The sequence below is a fragment of the Lycium barbarum genome, chromosome 11 (assembly GCF_019175385.1).
Source record: "Lycium barbarum isolate Lr01 chromosome 11, ASM1917538v2, whole genome shotgun sequence".
In the NCBI taxonomy this organism is placed as follows: domain Eukaryota; kingdom Viridiplantae; phylum Streptophyta; class Magnoliopsida; order Solanales; family Solanaceae; genus Lycium; species Lycium barbarum.
In genome coordinates, this window is record NC_083347.1 from 121,573,442 (window position 1) to 121,588,661 (window position 15,220).

The 15,220-nt window shown below is 33.7% G+C and overlaps 2 protein-coding genes across 3 annotated transcripts; both read left to right on the forward strand.

Annotated features, from left to right (window-relative positions):
- Positions 1-3,518: 3,518 nt before the first annotated feature.
- On the forward strand, positions 3,519-10,552 carry LOC132619024 (probable LRR receptor-like serine/threonine-protein kinase At3g47570). 2 transcript variants are annotated; one of them, XR_009574465.1, is made up of 4 exons: positions 3,519-4,793; positions 5,145-5,360; positions 8,208-10,197; positions 10,293-10,552. XR_009574465.1 is itself a non-coding variant. In XM_060334015.1 (3 exons), exons 1-3 carry the CDS (start codon positions 3,737-3,739, stop codon positions 8,636-8,638), a joined length of 1,704 nt encoding a protein of 567 aa, XP_060189998.1. In that variant the 5' UTR covers positions 3,519-3,736; the 3' UTR covers positions 8,639-10,552. The 2 variants fall into 2 exon arrangements, 1 of the variants encoding a protein (XP_060189998.1); XM_060334015.1 differs by having other exon boundaries at positions 8,208-10,552.
- On the forward strand, positions 8,659-9,969 carry LOC132620244 (probable LRR receptor-like serine/threonine-protein kinase At3g47570). The gene has a single exon (XM_060334923.1). The coding sequence runs from the start codon at positions 8,659-8,661 to the stop codon at positions 9,967-9,969; it is 1,311 nt and encodes a 436-aa protein (XP_060190906.1).
- Positions 10,553-15,220: the final 4,668 nt, after the last annotated feature.

Consider the following 15,220-nt stretch of genomic DNA (forward strand, 5'->3'; position numbering starts at 1 on the left):
GAATGAGAGCCAATCAGGTCAACAGAATGTCCTTATTACAAAGCGCTATGACATTCTCAAGTTAGTCGATCAGTTTCGAGTAAAATATGAAGAACTAGAATATTCCACCTCTGAAAAACACCTGGTCAAACTAGTTTATAAACATTTTCCGCTTATCTACGCATTTGGTAAACATAAAAATGCTTATAAGACAAAATCAACCATACGTAGGCCAACCCCAGGTCCAACTTGTGATTTTACCGCTTATAATCACGTTTAGTTCGACCAAGCTTTTTATGATTTTAATATCTTTTGTAATCTCTAAAATACCCTTCCTAAAACATAGCTTTTAATTATTTCTCTATTATATTTTCGTCTTTCGTCCTTTTCTTTTTATGTAAAAAGATCTTTAAATTTGTATTTTTTCGAAATAGCTTTGACGACAAACTTTAATTATTTTAATAGAACAAGTGTTTATCAACATGTTTTTTACCAAATACATTAACCACTTATTATCAGTTTCAACACTTTTATCCAAACACGTTATTACTTGTTTTCAAAATCAACTTCAACACCTAAAAATGCTTTTCAGGACATGATACTTATCAGATAACCCAAATGGGTTGTCAATGCAATTATAGAAATATAATAACCTAAAGATGATGACACTTGAAAAATAAAAAGGGCTTCCAGTTGGTAAGAAATGAAACACAAGTCAGAGGTCAAAAATATGATAAAAGAATAATAATGAGATGTCACTACAACAACAACAACAACAACAACAACAACAACAACTCAGTGAAATCCCACATCGTGGCGTCTGGGGAGGGTAGAGTGTACGCAGACCTTACTCCTACCAAGGTAGGACGGCTGTTTCCGAAAGACCCTCGGCTCAATAAAAGCATAAAAGCATAAAAAGAAGTCAGATAAGGTTAAGAGATTCGGATAAGAGATTAGAGATTAGAGAATAATGAGATATCACTATATTAGGAAAACAATTTAGCCAGAGGTCCTTCTCCAGTCCAGTTATCCCAGTGGAGAGAGACATCCCCAGGTCCCACCTTATCTCGCCTTTCCCTTATGTGCAACATCCTACTCCAAGTACATCCCGTCTCATATTATTTGTTGTGATTCTCTTTTACACCCCTTCAAGAAACATTATTTAAGAGGGATCAATCATAACATCACACCCATAATTTAGGTATTCGTAGTGTTCAAGAACAATAATTACCAAGGGTGAAATGAGAATAAAATAATTAATTCTGCTTTGAACATCTAAAACGACAAATAATTTGAGACAACTACATTTAGAAATCAGATATATAAGAAGTAGGGAATATGAGACTGGTTAGGTCCTATTTTCTTGGCACGAGGGTGTGTTCTTTGAGTGAACTTGGCTTCCAAAAATATTTTCAACATGGCACCATATTTTGGGAGAGAAAAGAGTCACAGACCTCTTGCAAGGATATGAACCCTACATCCCCCTCACCAGTAGGAAAGCACAAACTAGTCCAAGCAATCCAATGCTTCTTTCTTCTTCCTGAATCATCACTCTAATAAGTTAGCAATGCAACTCTCAATCACAGAGATGGTGTAACTAGGAGTTGATTTCTCTTCAACTATAGCAATTGTAACACAAAAGGCACTTAACTTTAGTTTGTAACTGGAAAGTCATTCAACTCTCATCTTTATAACACAAAAGGCACTTAACTTTAGTTTGTAACTGGAAAGTCATTCAACTCTCATCTTTATAACACAAAAGTCACTTAACTTTATTTTATAACTGGAAAGTCACTCAACTCTCATCTTTGTAACACAAAAGCCATTCAACTCATTTTAGTCAACTTTTGTTGACATTACATTTTTTAAAAGTTAAATCCTTATTTAATACAATCTCACCCATTTTTACCATTTAGTGATCCGCTATCTAATGAATTTAGTGTAGGACTTGATGAGGATGTCTGAGAACTGTTGTAAATTTTGTAGAGCAGGGGATTAATATAGTAATTTTGAACAAAATCACTACTTCCTGCATTAACTAAGTGAATTGAAACGTTGATTATCGATGTGGCATTTACTTTCCCCGTAATCACGACCACTTCTTATGGTATTCTTTTTAAAATTCAAGCTGCTTACTCAAGGGAATTATATTGTGAATTCTGAATACATCATAGATGAAAAGAAGAACAAAGGTAAAACTAAACCAGTTGATTTGCGTAATATTTTGTGAATAGAATGTATAAATTTACTTGAAGTACTGTTACTACTTGCAAATAGCGTAGCAGTAGTGTCATAGTAACCAGATGAACTTGAGGCAAAACTTTAAGGCCTGAGAAGGGAGGAGAATCCAGCACGTTACCAGTAAAAAATTACAAGTAAATTTTCAGTCCTTAGTGTTTTGATTTAAAAATTTGGATATCGGGTCCGTTTAGTGGGGCGGATCACTAAATGGTAAAAATGAGTGGGTTTATATTAAATAAGGATTTAACTTTTAAAAAAATGTCACGTCAGCAAAAGTTGACTAAAATGAGTTGAATGACTTTTGTGTTACAAAGATGAAAGTTGAATGACTTTCCAGTTACAAAACAAAGTTAAGTAACTTTTGTGCTACAAAGATGAAAATTGAGTGACTTTCCAATTACAAAACAAAATTAAGTGGCTTTTGTGTTACAATTACGATAATTGAGTGACCTTCTGATAAATCAACTCCTATAAATAGGGATGACTTGTAAAATTGCTTTAATAAGAACACATCTACCCCTATAAGACAATAATTTTCCCTGTCATCCTTGTAACTTTCAATTGATCTTGGCCACTATCTCAATAGAGTATGCCACCTTTTCTCTTCCCAAGTTGATTGGACATTCAAGATATTTAAAAGAGTTAATGGATAAAACAAACCTAATCTATAACTATAACGCGAGTTTCATACATCAACTATTCATTGTTCTCTTTACCTACCTAAACTATCAAAGCAGGTAAATGGAATTGAGGTATGAAACTCGTATAAAGATGATAGTTTAGGTCTTTTTTTTTTTTATCATTAACTCTATTTAAAAGGGAAGTTGCTGTTGTTAAAGCCAATGATTTGGTTTAATTCCTCAATTGTATCAGCATAAGTGTTTGGAGCCAACAAACAGCTAGAGAGGTGAAATTACCCGAGGAAAAAAGAATATTATCATCAGCATGGCAGAAGTGAGTGATAATAGGGCATTTATTATGAACAGAGTAATGAATAAAATTCTTTTTTGAGTTAAATTATTCATCATTATTGAAAGTAATTCACTGGACAAAACAAGACGAGAAGGTGAAATTTCCAAATTGGCAAGACTTGGTTGATTGTTGGTCCTCAGGGCCCACATGACTTGGAAAATTTCTCTAAAATGAGTAGCTTTGATGCATGATAATTCCATATGAGGAAATTAAGGTAACACTACTACTAACCACACAATTCTAGAGAATATGAAAGCAAGACTTGGATGACTTGCACAAGTCTTTGGCTTATTAGAGGAATTTTTGCACCATATTTATAATTCTGATTGAAACGTGCAAGACTTGTTGGTATTAGTATTGATATGACAGAATGAATGAAGAAAAGTATTTTTTTTCCTTTTTTCCTTAAAAGAGATTTGAATGAAAAATCTCATAAAAAGATATTTTTAAAATCCTGAAAACCCAAAGGGAGATCTCATTGCTATTTATAGTCTCAAAAACACAGGTTACTAGCCATACCATCATCCTACTAATTTCTGCACTTATGGAGAAAGCCTTCGCATTTTTTCTCTTAACTCTCTTGTTGCTTCATTATGTTATGGCTAGTTCAGCCATGACTCATACCAACATTACCACTGATCAATTAGCTCTTCTTACATTAAAATCCAAAATTAGTTCCGACCCTTCTCACATCTTGGATGAAAGCTGGTCTCTAACAACTTTTGTTTGCCATTGGGTCAGAGTCACTTGTGACTCTCGCCACCAGAGAGTGAAGTCCTTGAATCTTTCCAACATGGCTCTTACAGGAACAATTCCCCATAATTTTGGAAACCTCTCATTTCTTGTTTCTCTTGACTTGGGAAGCAACAATTTCTATGGCAATTTGCCTCAAGAAATGGCACGCTTACGTCGGCTTAAGTTTCTTGATTTAAGTTTCAATAGCTTCAGTGGGGAGGTTCCTTCCTTGTTTGGGTTTTTACACCAACTTCAAGTTCTAAATCTTAGAAATTGTAGTTTCACTGGTACCATCCCTTCTTCATTTTCTAATATTTCCACACTTGTTACTTTGATTCTGGACTTCAATTCCATAGAGGGTGAAATCCCAAAAGTGATTGGAAGTCTTATAAACCTTAGAGAATTAATCTTGCGGGGTAACAAACTCATAGGCTCTATTCCTCCATCACTCTCAAATGCCTCAAGGTTGGAGGTTTTAGAAATATCTTACAATTTACTTCAAGGGAATATTCCAGAAGGGATCGGCAATCTACACAACATGAAGGCGTTGTCCATACAACATAATCAACTTACGGGTTCTATACCATTCACAATTTTCAATATTTCTAGAATCGAATACATTGCATTTTTCAACAACAGTTTATCAGGAAATCTTCCCAATGATTTATGCAATCGTCTCCCAATACTCAAAGGGCTTTATCTAGAAATGAACAAGCTTCATGGTCATATGCCTACAAGCTTGTCAAATTGTTCGGAACTTCGAATATTGGGCTTATCAGACAATGAGTTTGATGGACCAATACATAGTGAAATTGGAAGTTTAACTAATCTGCAGGAATTGACTCTTGGATCTAACCATTTCGCTGGTATGATTTATCTTATGAATGCTAGTAGTATTTGAAAGCTCCATTAATGGAGATTGAGATCAGTCGAATTGAGCAGAAATAATAATAATAAGAAGAAGAAGAGAGAAAGAGGGAAAAATAGTTATAGAGAGAGAATTTTACATTGATTGAACAAAATATCTTGTGTTAACTTTACATTGTGGTGGACTCAATCTTATATAAGATTTTCCACCGACCTTAACTAACTTTTACTAACTAACTTATTTTGACTAACTACCCTCTAACAACCACACTCAACCATAGTTACTTGCTAACCACCTATCTAGTCACGGTATTGTATCTAATTACTTCGTCATTACACGTGAATTGCAGGGATAATTCCACAAGAAATCGGAAATCTTGTTAATTTGGTGAAGTTAGGCATGGAGATAAACCAAATTACTGGCTCAGTCCCGATCTCCATATACAATATCTCCTCACTGCAATGTCTTACACTATGGCAGAACAATCTCAAGGGATCCTTACCACGGGAGATTGGCAACTTTACCAAGATGCAGATTCTCGATCTTAGTAACAATACATTTACTGGTACGTATTCAGAGTGATAGCAAAAAATACAACTTATACTAAATTGGTAAGGTAAGGCCTAGCCCCCTTACTTTTATTTATCTATCCCTGCTGAGGAATTTTTATTTACTAGTTTCGACGTATGTGTGTTGCACGCTAATACCATATTAAAATATTTGCATTGAAGAATACATTTCAGCATCTTAGAGTGACTATTGACAAATGATTTTATCAAGTAGCAGTAAATCTCATCTTGGGAATATGCACATCCATACCCAACTCACAAGCATCTGAAAGCGAAAAAATTCCTAAGAAGAAAGATATGCGGATTTTAGTTTTTTATTGCTGCTTTGAGAGTAATAGCTAAGCAACAGACCAACTTCTATAGTAATTCAAAGTTCCTTTAGAGACATGAGCATGCATAGATCAATAGAGGCTATTTATTTTTGTTAATACTCCCTCCGTTTCATAATAAGTGGTGTTTTTAGTTTATGCACACCCCTTAAGAAATGGCGCATTCGTAGAAAAGTAGGGGTGTTTTTACTAACTTATCCCTAATGCAATTTTACCTCTTTCCTAAAAAAGCCACTTAATGATTCTTAATTATGTAAATAAGGGTAATTTTGAAAAAATAAGATCAATTTCTTCTTAAAATCCTAAAGCACCGCTTATTTCGAAACAAATTAAAAAGCCTAAAATACCATTTATTTTTTAAACGGAGGGAGTATCTATCTGGGTTCATTGCCAACTGTGGTCTTGGCACGTATGGCCAACTGCGGCAGGCAATTAATACCATGAGAACAATAGCAGTTAATAACATTCAAGACCACCAATTGTCTTTTAGTATTCAGGATATGATTAGAAGATGGCTGATGAAAGTAAAGCTTTGCAACTAAATAAAAAATATTATTAAAATTTTATGAATATTAATTAGGAGTAGAGGAAGAGACCGTGCAAAAATACTACTAGTCTCTATTAACCCCGACGGTGAAAGAAAGGGTAACTTAGTTATTAAATGAGGGATAAGTCAAACGTGTTGAATATTAACTTCCAATTCCCATTTTATGGTTTTTTTTTTTTTTTTGTTATTTGTATCAAACTTTTATTTTTGTTATATTTGTAAAATGTGTATTTACATCTTTTTACAAATAAGTTTTTGAATAATGCTGGCTCGAAAAGTAAAAAAGTCGTTCAATATTTGATGGACATTTTGATAATTCAACCTTAAAACTTTTTGGTTCCCACTTTTAGAATAACTAGTATCTTGACAACGCTTTGCATACTGTATATTTATAGTTCTAAATTCATGCATATATTCTAAAATCATCTGATTGAGATATAAAAATTAGAGATTTAATTATACAAAAAACTTAACATTATTTTTGAGATTTAATGAAGATTACCAATCGTGCAGCTGATGATGAATATAGATTTATCTTTGAGAACAAGTCACGATTGCTTGGAAATGGGTCTTGATTTCTAGAGATTTATCTACATAAAAATATTTCTTTGTAGAACAAATCATATTATATATTTCGATCAAAATAACTAGTATCTTGACAACGCTTTGCATACTGTATATTTATAGTTCTAAATTCATGCATATATTCTAAAATCATCTGATTGAGATATAAATTAGAGATTTAATTATACAAAAACTTAACATTATTTTTGAGATTTAATGAAGATGAACAATCGTGCAGCTGATGATGAATATAGATTTATCTTTGAGAACAAGTCACGATTGCTTGGAAATGAGTCTTGATTTCTATAGATTTATCTACATAAAAATATTTCTTTGTAGAACAAATCATATTATATATTTCAATCAAATTCTGTGGAATAGTAACTTTTCCCGCCAACAATCTAACCTTAGGTAGAGATGGAAAAAAAAAACGAGATGAACTGAAGTGGGTTCGCCTAATTCTCAGGTTCAGAACAACTTTTGTCAAATTGAAATTGAAGACAAAAAGGCCCTTATATTTAATGTGCTGGGATCTTTTTGTCATTTCAACATAAAACTCCCAAATTCTTTTCCCTCTCCTTTTTGTTTTCTGCCATTTTTTTCCCTCTTCGTTCTTCCATTATTCTTTTCCAATTCCAACTAACCCAATCTCTAATTTCTTCTTCTCTAAGCAAAACCTATGGCTTAATTCTTCCTCATATTCTCTTCTTGAATGAGGAAGAAAAAATATCTCTCAAATAAAGATTATTCATAAAGTTGAATTAATCTGGGTCTGATCTAAAGCTAAATCGAATTCTTTGTCCACAAGATTCATTGTCCATTTTCTTCTCTACAGCTTGTTCTTCAATCTTAAACCCGCAACATGGGTCAGAATAATCTGCTGAAGCAAATTAAAAAACATATCTACATATGCTGATTTCATTTTCAATCTATAGATGAAGATGAATAATCAGATAAAGAGATGCTTATCTTTTAAATTCCTAGGGCTTAAACTTAATTCCTCTCTCACCTGCTCTTTTTCAATAAGAAACCAAAAAACTTAAACAAACACAGACTATTCATGAACTCTCAATCAACTTGGTCTGATTTAGAAAGTAAATTTTAACAAAAGATTAACAATGTCGTTGATTATCCGATGGTCTGATAGGTGAGCTTCTTGAAGAAGATGAATTGGATTTTTTTTTTTGGACAAAATTGTCCATGAATTTAAAAGGAGCTTAAATAAGTTATAGGGGTATTTAAGGAAATTAAAAAATGGGTACATTGCTATCCTACAACCTTCACGTTGTAAGTTAGCAAAACCCTATATATATTATTAATAGAAGACCATTAGATACACTGTCTAGTGGTATAAATTTGCCAAAAAAAGAACTAACTAGTATTCATTCATCATGTGTTGCCAGGTGAAATACCCGAAGAGATAAGCAATCTCGTGGAGTTGGAGATCCTTATTCTTGGGTCTAATAGCTTTAGTGGTTCACTTGCAATACCCAAAGTGATAAGCAATCTCGTGGAGTTGGAGATCCTTGATCTTGGGTTTAATAGCTTTAGTGGTTCACTTGCAATGGAGATCTTCAACATGTCAAGGCTGATAAAGGTTTTTCTTTCAAACAACAGTCTTGTTGGTACTATACCTCATTCAATCTCCAATTGTTCAAAGCTTAATCATTTAGATCTTTCACACAACAAACTCACGGGCTCGATTCCAAGTGAGCTTGGATATTTGACTCATCTACAGTTCCTAAACTTGGAGATGAACAATTTAACCAGTGATTCATCGTTAAGCTTTTTGACTTCTTTAACAAACTGCAGAGACTTAAAAATCTTGGTCTAAGTGTCAACCCTCTAAATGGTATGCTTCCCGTCTCTATAGGGAACTTCTCCACTTCTCTTATAAAGTTTTATGCCCATGCTTGCAAAATCAACGGCCAAATTCCAAATGAAGTTGGGAACTTAAGAAGCTTATTAATCCTTGATATTTCTGGAAACAACTTGGTTGGATCAATTCCCACATCAATTGGCAACTTGAGAAATCTTCAGGTCTTGAACTTGTATGAAAACACTCTTACAGGACTTATTGGAGATAGTCTATGTAAATTGCAAAGATTGGGTAACATTTACTTTGGTCAAAATCAACTTCCAGGATCTCTTCCAAATTGTTTAGGAAACGTTACTTCCCTTAGAGAGATATATCTGGGTTCCAATAAATTGAGTTCCAATATACCAGCAAGCTTAGGGAATCTTAAGGATCTAGTGGTTCTTGACTTATCGTCAAACAACATGGGTGGCTCTTTGCCTGCAGAAATTGGAAATCTAAAGGTTGCGGTATACATGGATCTGTCAATGAATCAATTCTCAAATGGAATTCCTAGAGAAATTGGAGGATTACAAAATTTGGAGAAACTTTCTTTGAGTCACAACAAGTTGCAAGGATCTATACCTGACTCTATGAGCAACATGATAGGTTTGGAATTTTTAGACGTTTCTCGTAACAATATAACGGGAATCATTCCCAAAACCCTGGAGAAACTTCAAAATCTCAAGTATTTCAATGTTTCTATCAACAAATTGTATGGTGAAATACCCTCAGGAGGTCCTTTCAAGAACCTATCGAGTCAGTTTTTCATCTACAATGAAGCATTGTGTGGTTCTTCAAGATTTAGTGTCCCGCCATGCCCCACTTCATCAAAGCATAGATCAAATAGGAAAAAATTGTTAGTTCTATTTCTTATGATGGGAATTGCACTTGTATTTATTCCTATTGCCCTTATGCTCGTATGGATAAGGTATAGAGGAGGTAAAAGAGCACCTCAACAAGCTGATTCATTGTCTACCGCAACAAGAGGAAGAATTTCATACTATGAATTGCTCGAAGCAACTGATGCGCTTAGTGAGAGTAATTTGATTGGTTCTGGGAGTTTTGGAGGTGTCTACAAAGGAATTCTCAGAAATGGGACTACTATTGCAGTTAAAGTGTTCAATCAGCAATTGGAAGTGTCATTCAAGTGTTTTGACACAGAATGTAAAATTTTGCGCAGCATTCGCCATAGGAATCTAGTAAAAGTCATCACTAGTTGTTCCAATCTTGATTTTAAGGCTTTGGTGCTCGAGCATATGCCTAATGGGGTCTTGAGAAGTGTTTGTTTTCACACAACTACTTCTTAGACATCTTGCAGAGACTAAGCATAATGATAGATGTGGCATGTGCATTGGAATATCTCCACCATGGGTGCACACTGCCCGTGATTCATTGTGATTTGAAGCCTAGTAATGTCTTGTTGGATGAGGATATGGTTGCGCACCTAAGCGACTTTGGTATTTCAAAACTGCTTGGTGAAGATGTGAGTGATTTATACACTAAAACTTTAGCAACATTTGGTTATATTGCACCGGGTATGTCTCTTATTTTTGCTTTGAACATTGTTTTTTCCTTTTTCTTTTCCACCAAGAAATTATCATGTATCATTAAATTAATTGTTTGACTATAGAGTATGGGCTGGATGGATTGGTGTCAACAAAATGTGATGTCTATAGTTACGGGATCATGTTGATGGAAACATTTACAAGGAGAAAGCCTAATGATGAAATGTTCAAGGGAGATCTTAGCTTGAAGCAATGGGTGAGTACTTCATTTCCGGAGGCAGTAATGGATGTTGTAGATGCTAACTTGGTAACACCAAATGATAATTGCTTGAAGTTAGATTGTGTGACATTGATCATGAAAGTGGCATTAGATTGTTGTGCTGAATCTGCAGCAAAAAGGACAAACATGAAAGATGTTGTGAGGATGTTACAAATGATCAGGATTCAACTTCTCGCATGTTGAAATTTTCTTGGAAACTCTTGTTCCAAATTACTTGTTTAATAGCAAATGTTTGTTAAATTAATATTCCCAAATTCATTTTCTTGTGATTTATTTGAGTATGATTTAAATTAATTCTATTTAATAATGGCGAAGAGATTTAGACGTGGTGCCGGTAGTAGTGGTATTGTTAGGGGTGGGCTTAATGAGGAAACATTTGTGGAAGAATCACCTAATTTAGGTATTGATATTGGTGGAAATAATCCACTTTTAGGTCATAAGGCAATGCAACAACATTATACCGACACTTTTAATGAAATTGATGATGATGATGATGAAACACAACCCCCCGAAAATCCCATAGGAGATACATGTTCTGCACAATCACATACACAAGACAAACCGCCTAGAACTCGTAAGCCAACCGCTAAAATTTGGAAATTTATGACTAAGGATAGGGAAAGCCAAACAACTAAATGTTCCCTATGTGGACAAATATTTACTTTTAAGCAAGAAACTAGTAAGGATGGTGGAACGGGTACACTAAATGCTCATATGATAAAGAAACATATGGATGTTTGGGGAGAGCAAACGGGTTCAAATGTGAGGGGTATTCAAATGACGATAGACCCACGAACCGGTAAAAAATTTAAGTATGACAAGAAAAAAGAGCGTGTAGAAATAGCTAAAATGGTAGCTTATGATTGTTTACCATTTTCCTTTCCTTCGGGTTTGGGGTTTGTTACTTACATTCAACGTTGTTATAATCCGTTATTTGAGGGTATTCCTAGAAGTACTTGTAGAGCGGATGTTATAGATTTGTATAAAAAATATAGATTTTATTTGCGCCATGTATTTAATTCTTTAAATTGTAATGTTTGTCTTACCGCTGATTTGGGTCTTAGTCTTAACAAGTTAGATTTTTTTGCTATTACATGTCATTGGGTTGATGACAATTGGGTTATGCAAAAAAGAATTATAACTTTTTTATATGATGAAGGAAAATGTCGTCACGATGGAAAAATTTTAGCGAATTCAATGTCTACTATTATGAGATTTTTTAACATTTATATAAAAACACTTTGTATTGCTTTAGATAATGCTTCTAATAATACAAAGGCGATTGGTCTTTTAAAAAGAGAACTAAACCCTCCGCTAAGAAATTTTCATGTAAGATGTAGTTGTCATATTTTAAACTTAATTGTTAAAGATGGTCTTGTGCGTTTTGACGATTCTATTCAAAAAGTTAGAGATGCGGTTGCGTTTCTTTTTTGTAATGCTAATAGTGGAAGAATTAGAGATTTTAAGAATGCTTGTGTGGAAAATAACCTTAGACCTAGGAAAATTCAAGTAGAAATTGAGACTAGGTGGAACTACACTTACATTATGCTACAACAAGCATATGAGTATAGGATTCTCATACAACAAGTTCACAACAAATATAATATTAATAGTGATGATTGGTTAAATTTTACGGATTGGGAAGATGTTAAGAAATGTGTTGAACTCTTAGAAAAAATTTATAATGCAACTCTTGCTTTTTCTAAACAATTCTATCCCACGGTAACCGAAATTTTAGCCTACTTAGCGGAAATAGCTAGAGTTTTACAAGAGTATAAATATAAACCCGGTTATCAAGCAGCTATTTTTGATATGACAACAAAATTTAAGAAGTATTTTTTTTCCATTCCAACTTTATTTATATTGGGTTCTCTTTTAAATCCTTGTTTAAAAGTGTCTTATACTAAAGCATTGGTTGGTCAAATTTATACATTTTTAGAAATTGAAGAGAGAGTTCAACCATCTTTAGCTGAAGCCGAAACCGCTATTGATGACGAGTTTAGAAAAGTTTTTACTCATTATTCTAATTTGGAAGAACATGCTACACCCGTTGCTCCACGCCCTACTACTTCTCAAAGTAGCAAAAGGGCTTGTCGGGTTTAAAAGTTTTACATTCACATCCAACTCCTTCTTGTAATGCAAACTTTGATGAATATCACTTTTATTTGATGCAGCCAAATGTGGATATCAAGGAACTAGATGAGCTGGACGTCTTAGCATGGTGGAAGAAATACAAGGCAAGTCATCCAATACTTTCAAGAATGGCTCGAGATATCCTTACGATTCAAGTATCAACCGTGGCTTCGGAGAGTGCATTTAGCCAGGGAAGACAACAAATTGGAGACCATAGACACTCATTATCCGGCTTTAGCTTGCAAGTACTAGTGTGCATTCGCGATTGGATTAGATCGGAGCGACGCAACCAAAACTTAGAAGCAGAGGAAGGCGAAGAGGAAGAGATTGAAGATTTGATAGCAAGTGGACCGGACCAAATGGAAGACTTTGAAGATATCTCCATGGCTGAATATGATATAGGGGAAATTAACCAAATGATTGAGAATTGGTGATTTTATTATTCTACTATTTCTTTGCAGCTCATGTATTATTTGCAAGTTAAAAAAAACTACAACTTACAAATAAATGTTATCCAAGAATGAATAAAATATATGACTCATTGAGCTTTCTTCTATTTACTTGTGTTCATATTTTTACTTATATTAAGTTAGGAATATACCTAAAATATACTTATAATATACATATACTTAAATTAAAAACTAGAAAGTTATATACTTGAAAAATAACTAAAATATACTAAATATATAGTATACATATAACTTAAACATACATACATATATATATATATATATATATATATATATATATATATATATATATATATATAACTTATATAACCTAAGTATATTGATATATATAAGTATATTCTTATATATATATATATACACACACACACGTATATGTTGTATTGCTGTTAGCCTGTTAGTCAGTAAATATATAAACTTTACTTATAAACTTATATAACATATGTAAATTTACCTATAATATACTAATAAATACTATAATATATATATATATACTATACAAAAAACAAAACAAAAAAGAGGTTTTGGACGTTTTGAACCGGAGCGGTTCCGGTTTTGGGTTTTTAACCGGTAAACCGGAACCGGTGGCAAGTTCCGATTTTTAGACCGGAAACCGGCCAGTTTTATAACTTGTTACCGGTCCGGTTCTGGTTCAAACCGGTTGACACCCTTACTCTAAGGCCTGAAATGCTATTTATCATTTTTGTTGTTTTTTTGGCCTGTTCCCTAAATATTTCCCGTACAATAACTTTTTTTTTTTTTAAAAAAAAAAAAAAAGCAAACCCGCGCGAAATTAAACCCACCTAACCGTCCTCCCTCTCACAACCAAAGGAATAGTCGCTCCCCTAATCCTTCACTTGGAAATCCCAAAAACCTAAAACTTGCCCCCGTTTAACTTCAAAGGTTCGTGCAGATCCTCTAACATAAAAGAAACAGTCGCTCTGCTAAGGACAAGAACAAATCAAAGTTGCTGACAAATTTCTCTTCAGTAAATTGCATCGCATCGGAGTTATAGTTCCCTCGTATGTGAAAACAAGTCTCCATGGAGAAAGAAAAAGAAGGCAATGAAGACGCTGCTACAAGAGGACCATCACCAAAGCATCCATCTTAGGCAACATCAATGGATTTACTTTGGTGTTGGAGGACCTCTCCAAAGTTTGAAAAAGTCAAAAACTTTTCTGTGGTCAAATTCTAATGTAAAAAGTACTTTATCATAAAATTCTGGGTTGTTTCTCTGAAACTGGCTTTGGAGTTTCTGTTGGAACTTTAAGATGTAAGTTTTTGGCTTTTCACTCTGAGTGTTTGAGTATGTTATAATCATACTCCCTTCGTCCCATAATAAGTGATACCTTAGCATTAAAAAACCAATAATGTAATGAGAAATTTACTAAATTACACCTATATAATAAAAATAAACTAATTTTCCCTCTTAATTAGAGCATGTACAAATGGTAATCCTTTTGACATTGGGAATCCAACAATACTTAGTTATTATGTGGATTTTCCAATCATCATTTAGATGTTATTTTGACTTTTTCGGTTTTGTTTAAGGGTAGAGTTGAAAATAACAAGCGACGGAGTATAATATTTCTATCACTCTTTCAGGTGTCTGTTTTGAGTATGTGCTTTGATGCTCCAGTAAGTGTGACTCCAAAAAAAGGACCCCTGATAACAAATGCTCTTGACAGTATCTCTTTGCTGTCTTTTTGACTGACATCTCTCTAACTAATCGTGAGGATATTTTCGGTCTTTTATCTCCTTAATGTCTTGTACTTCTAATTTTTAAAATTCCTTGGTCGTGCCAATGTAGTTTACATATTTTGGTAATGTGTCCCTTTTTGAGATTCAATTAATCTCAAATGGCTTATTTTTTAGCTTTCATCCAACATCTCCAGCATAGCTAATGAGATTAACATGTTTTCTTGTATTTGTTTGTTCAATCTTCTTGACTTCTGCTTGATTTTAGGTTAGAATGTTCTTGATTTTAGGTTGGAATGTCGGTCACCTACAAGTACTTCTCTATTTCAAACAATCAGATTCTAACAGCTGTGTTTAGAGGGAAGCATTTGTCAATAATATCTAAGGTTTTGATGTTTAGTGCATTTTCATCACCGTTTCTCATGGTATTTATCCTCCACGAAACATATTTGACGTGCTTAGAGAAAAATACTTA

What these genes read in the sequence shown, in the direction of transcription:
- LOC132619024 (XM_060334015.1), top strand. Translation starts at nt 3,737, where the DNA reads ATGGAGAAAGCCTTCGCATTTTTTCTCTTAACTCTCTTGTTGCTTCAT. An exon ending in TGGATCTAACCATTTCGCTG is followed by an intron (nt 4,794 to 5,144) that starts GTATGATTTATC and finishes CGTGAATTGCAG; the next exon opens with GGATAATTCCACAAGAAATC. An exon ending in TAGTAACAATACATTTACTG is followed by an intron (nt 5,361 to 8,207) that starts GTACGTATTCAG and finishes ATGTGTTGCCAG; the next exon opens with GTGAAATACCCGAAGAGATA.
- LOC132620244 (XM_060334923.1), top strand. Translation starts at nt 8,659, where the DNA reads ATGCTTCCCGTCTCTATAGGGAACTTCTCCACTTCTCTTATAAAGTTT.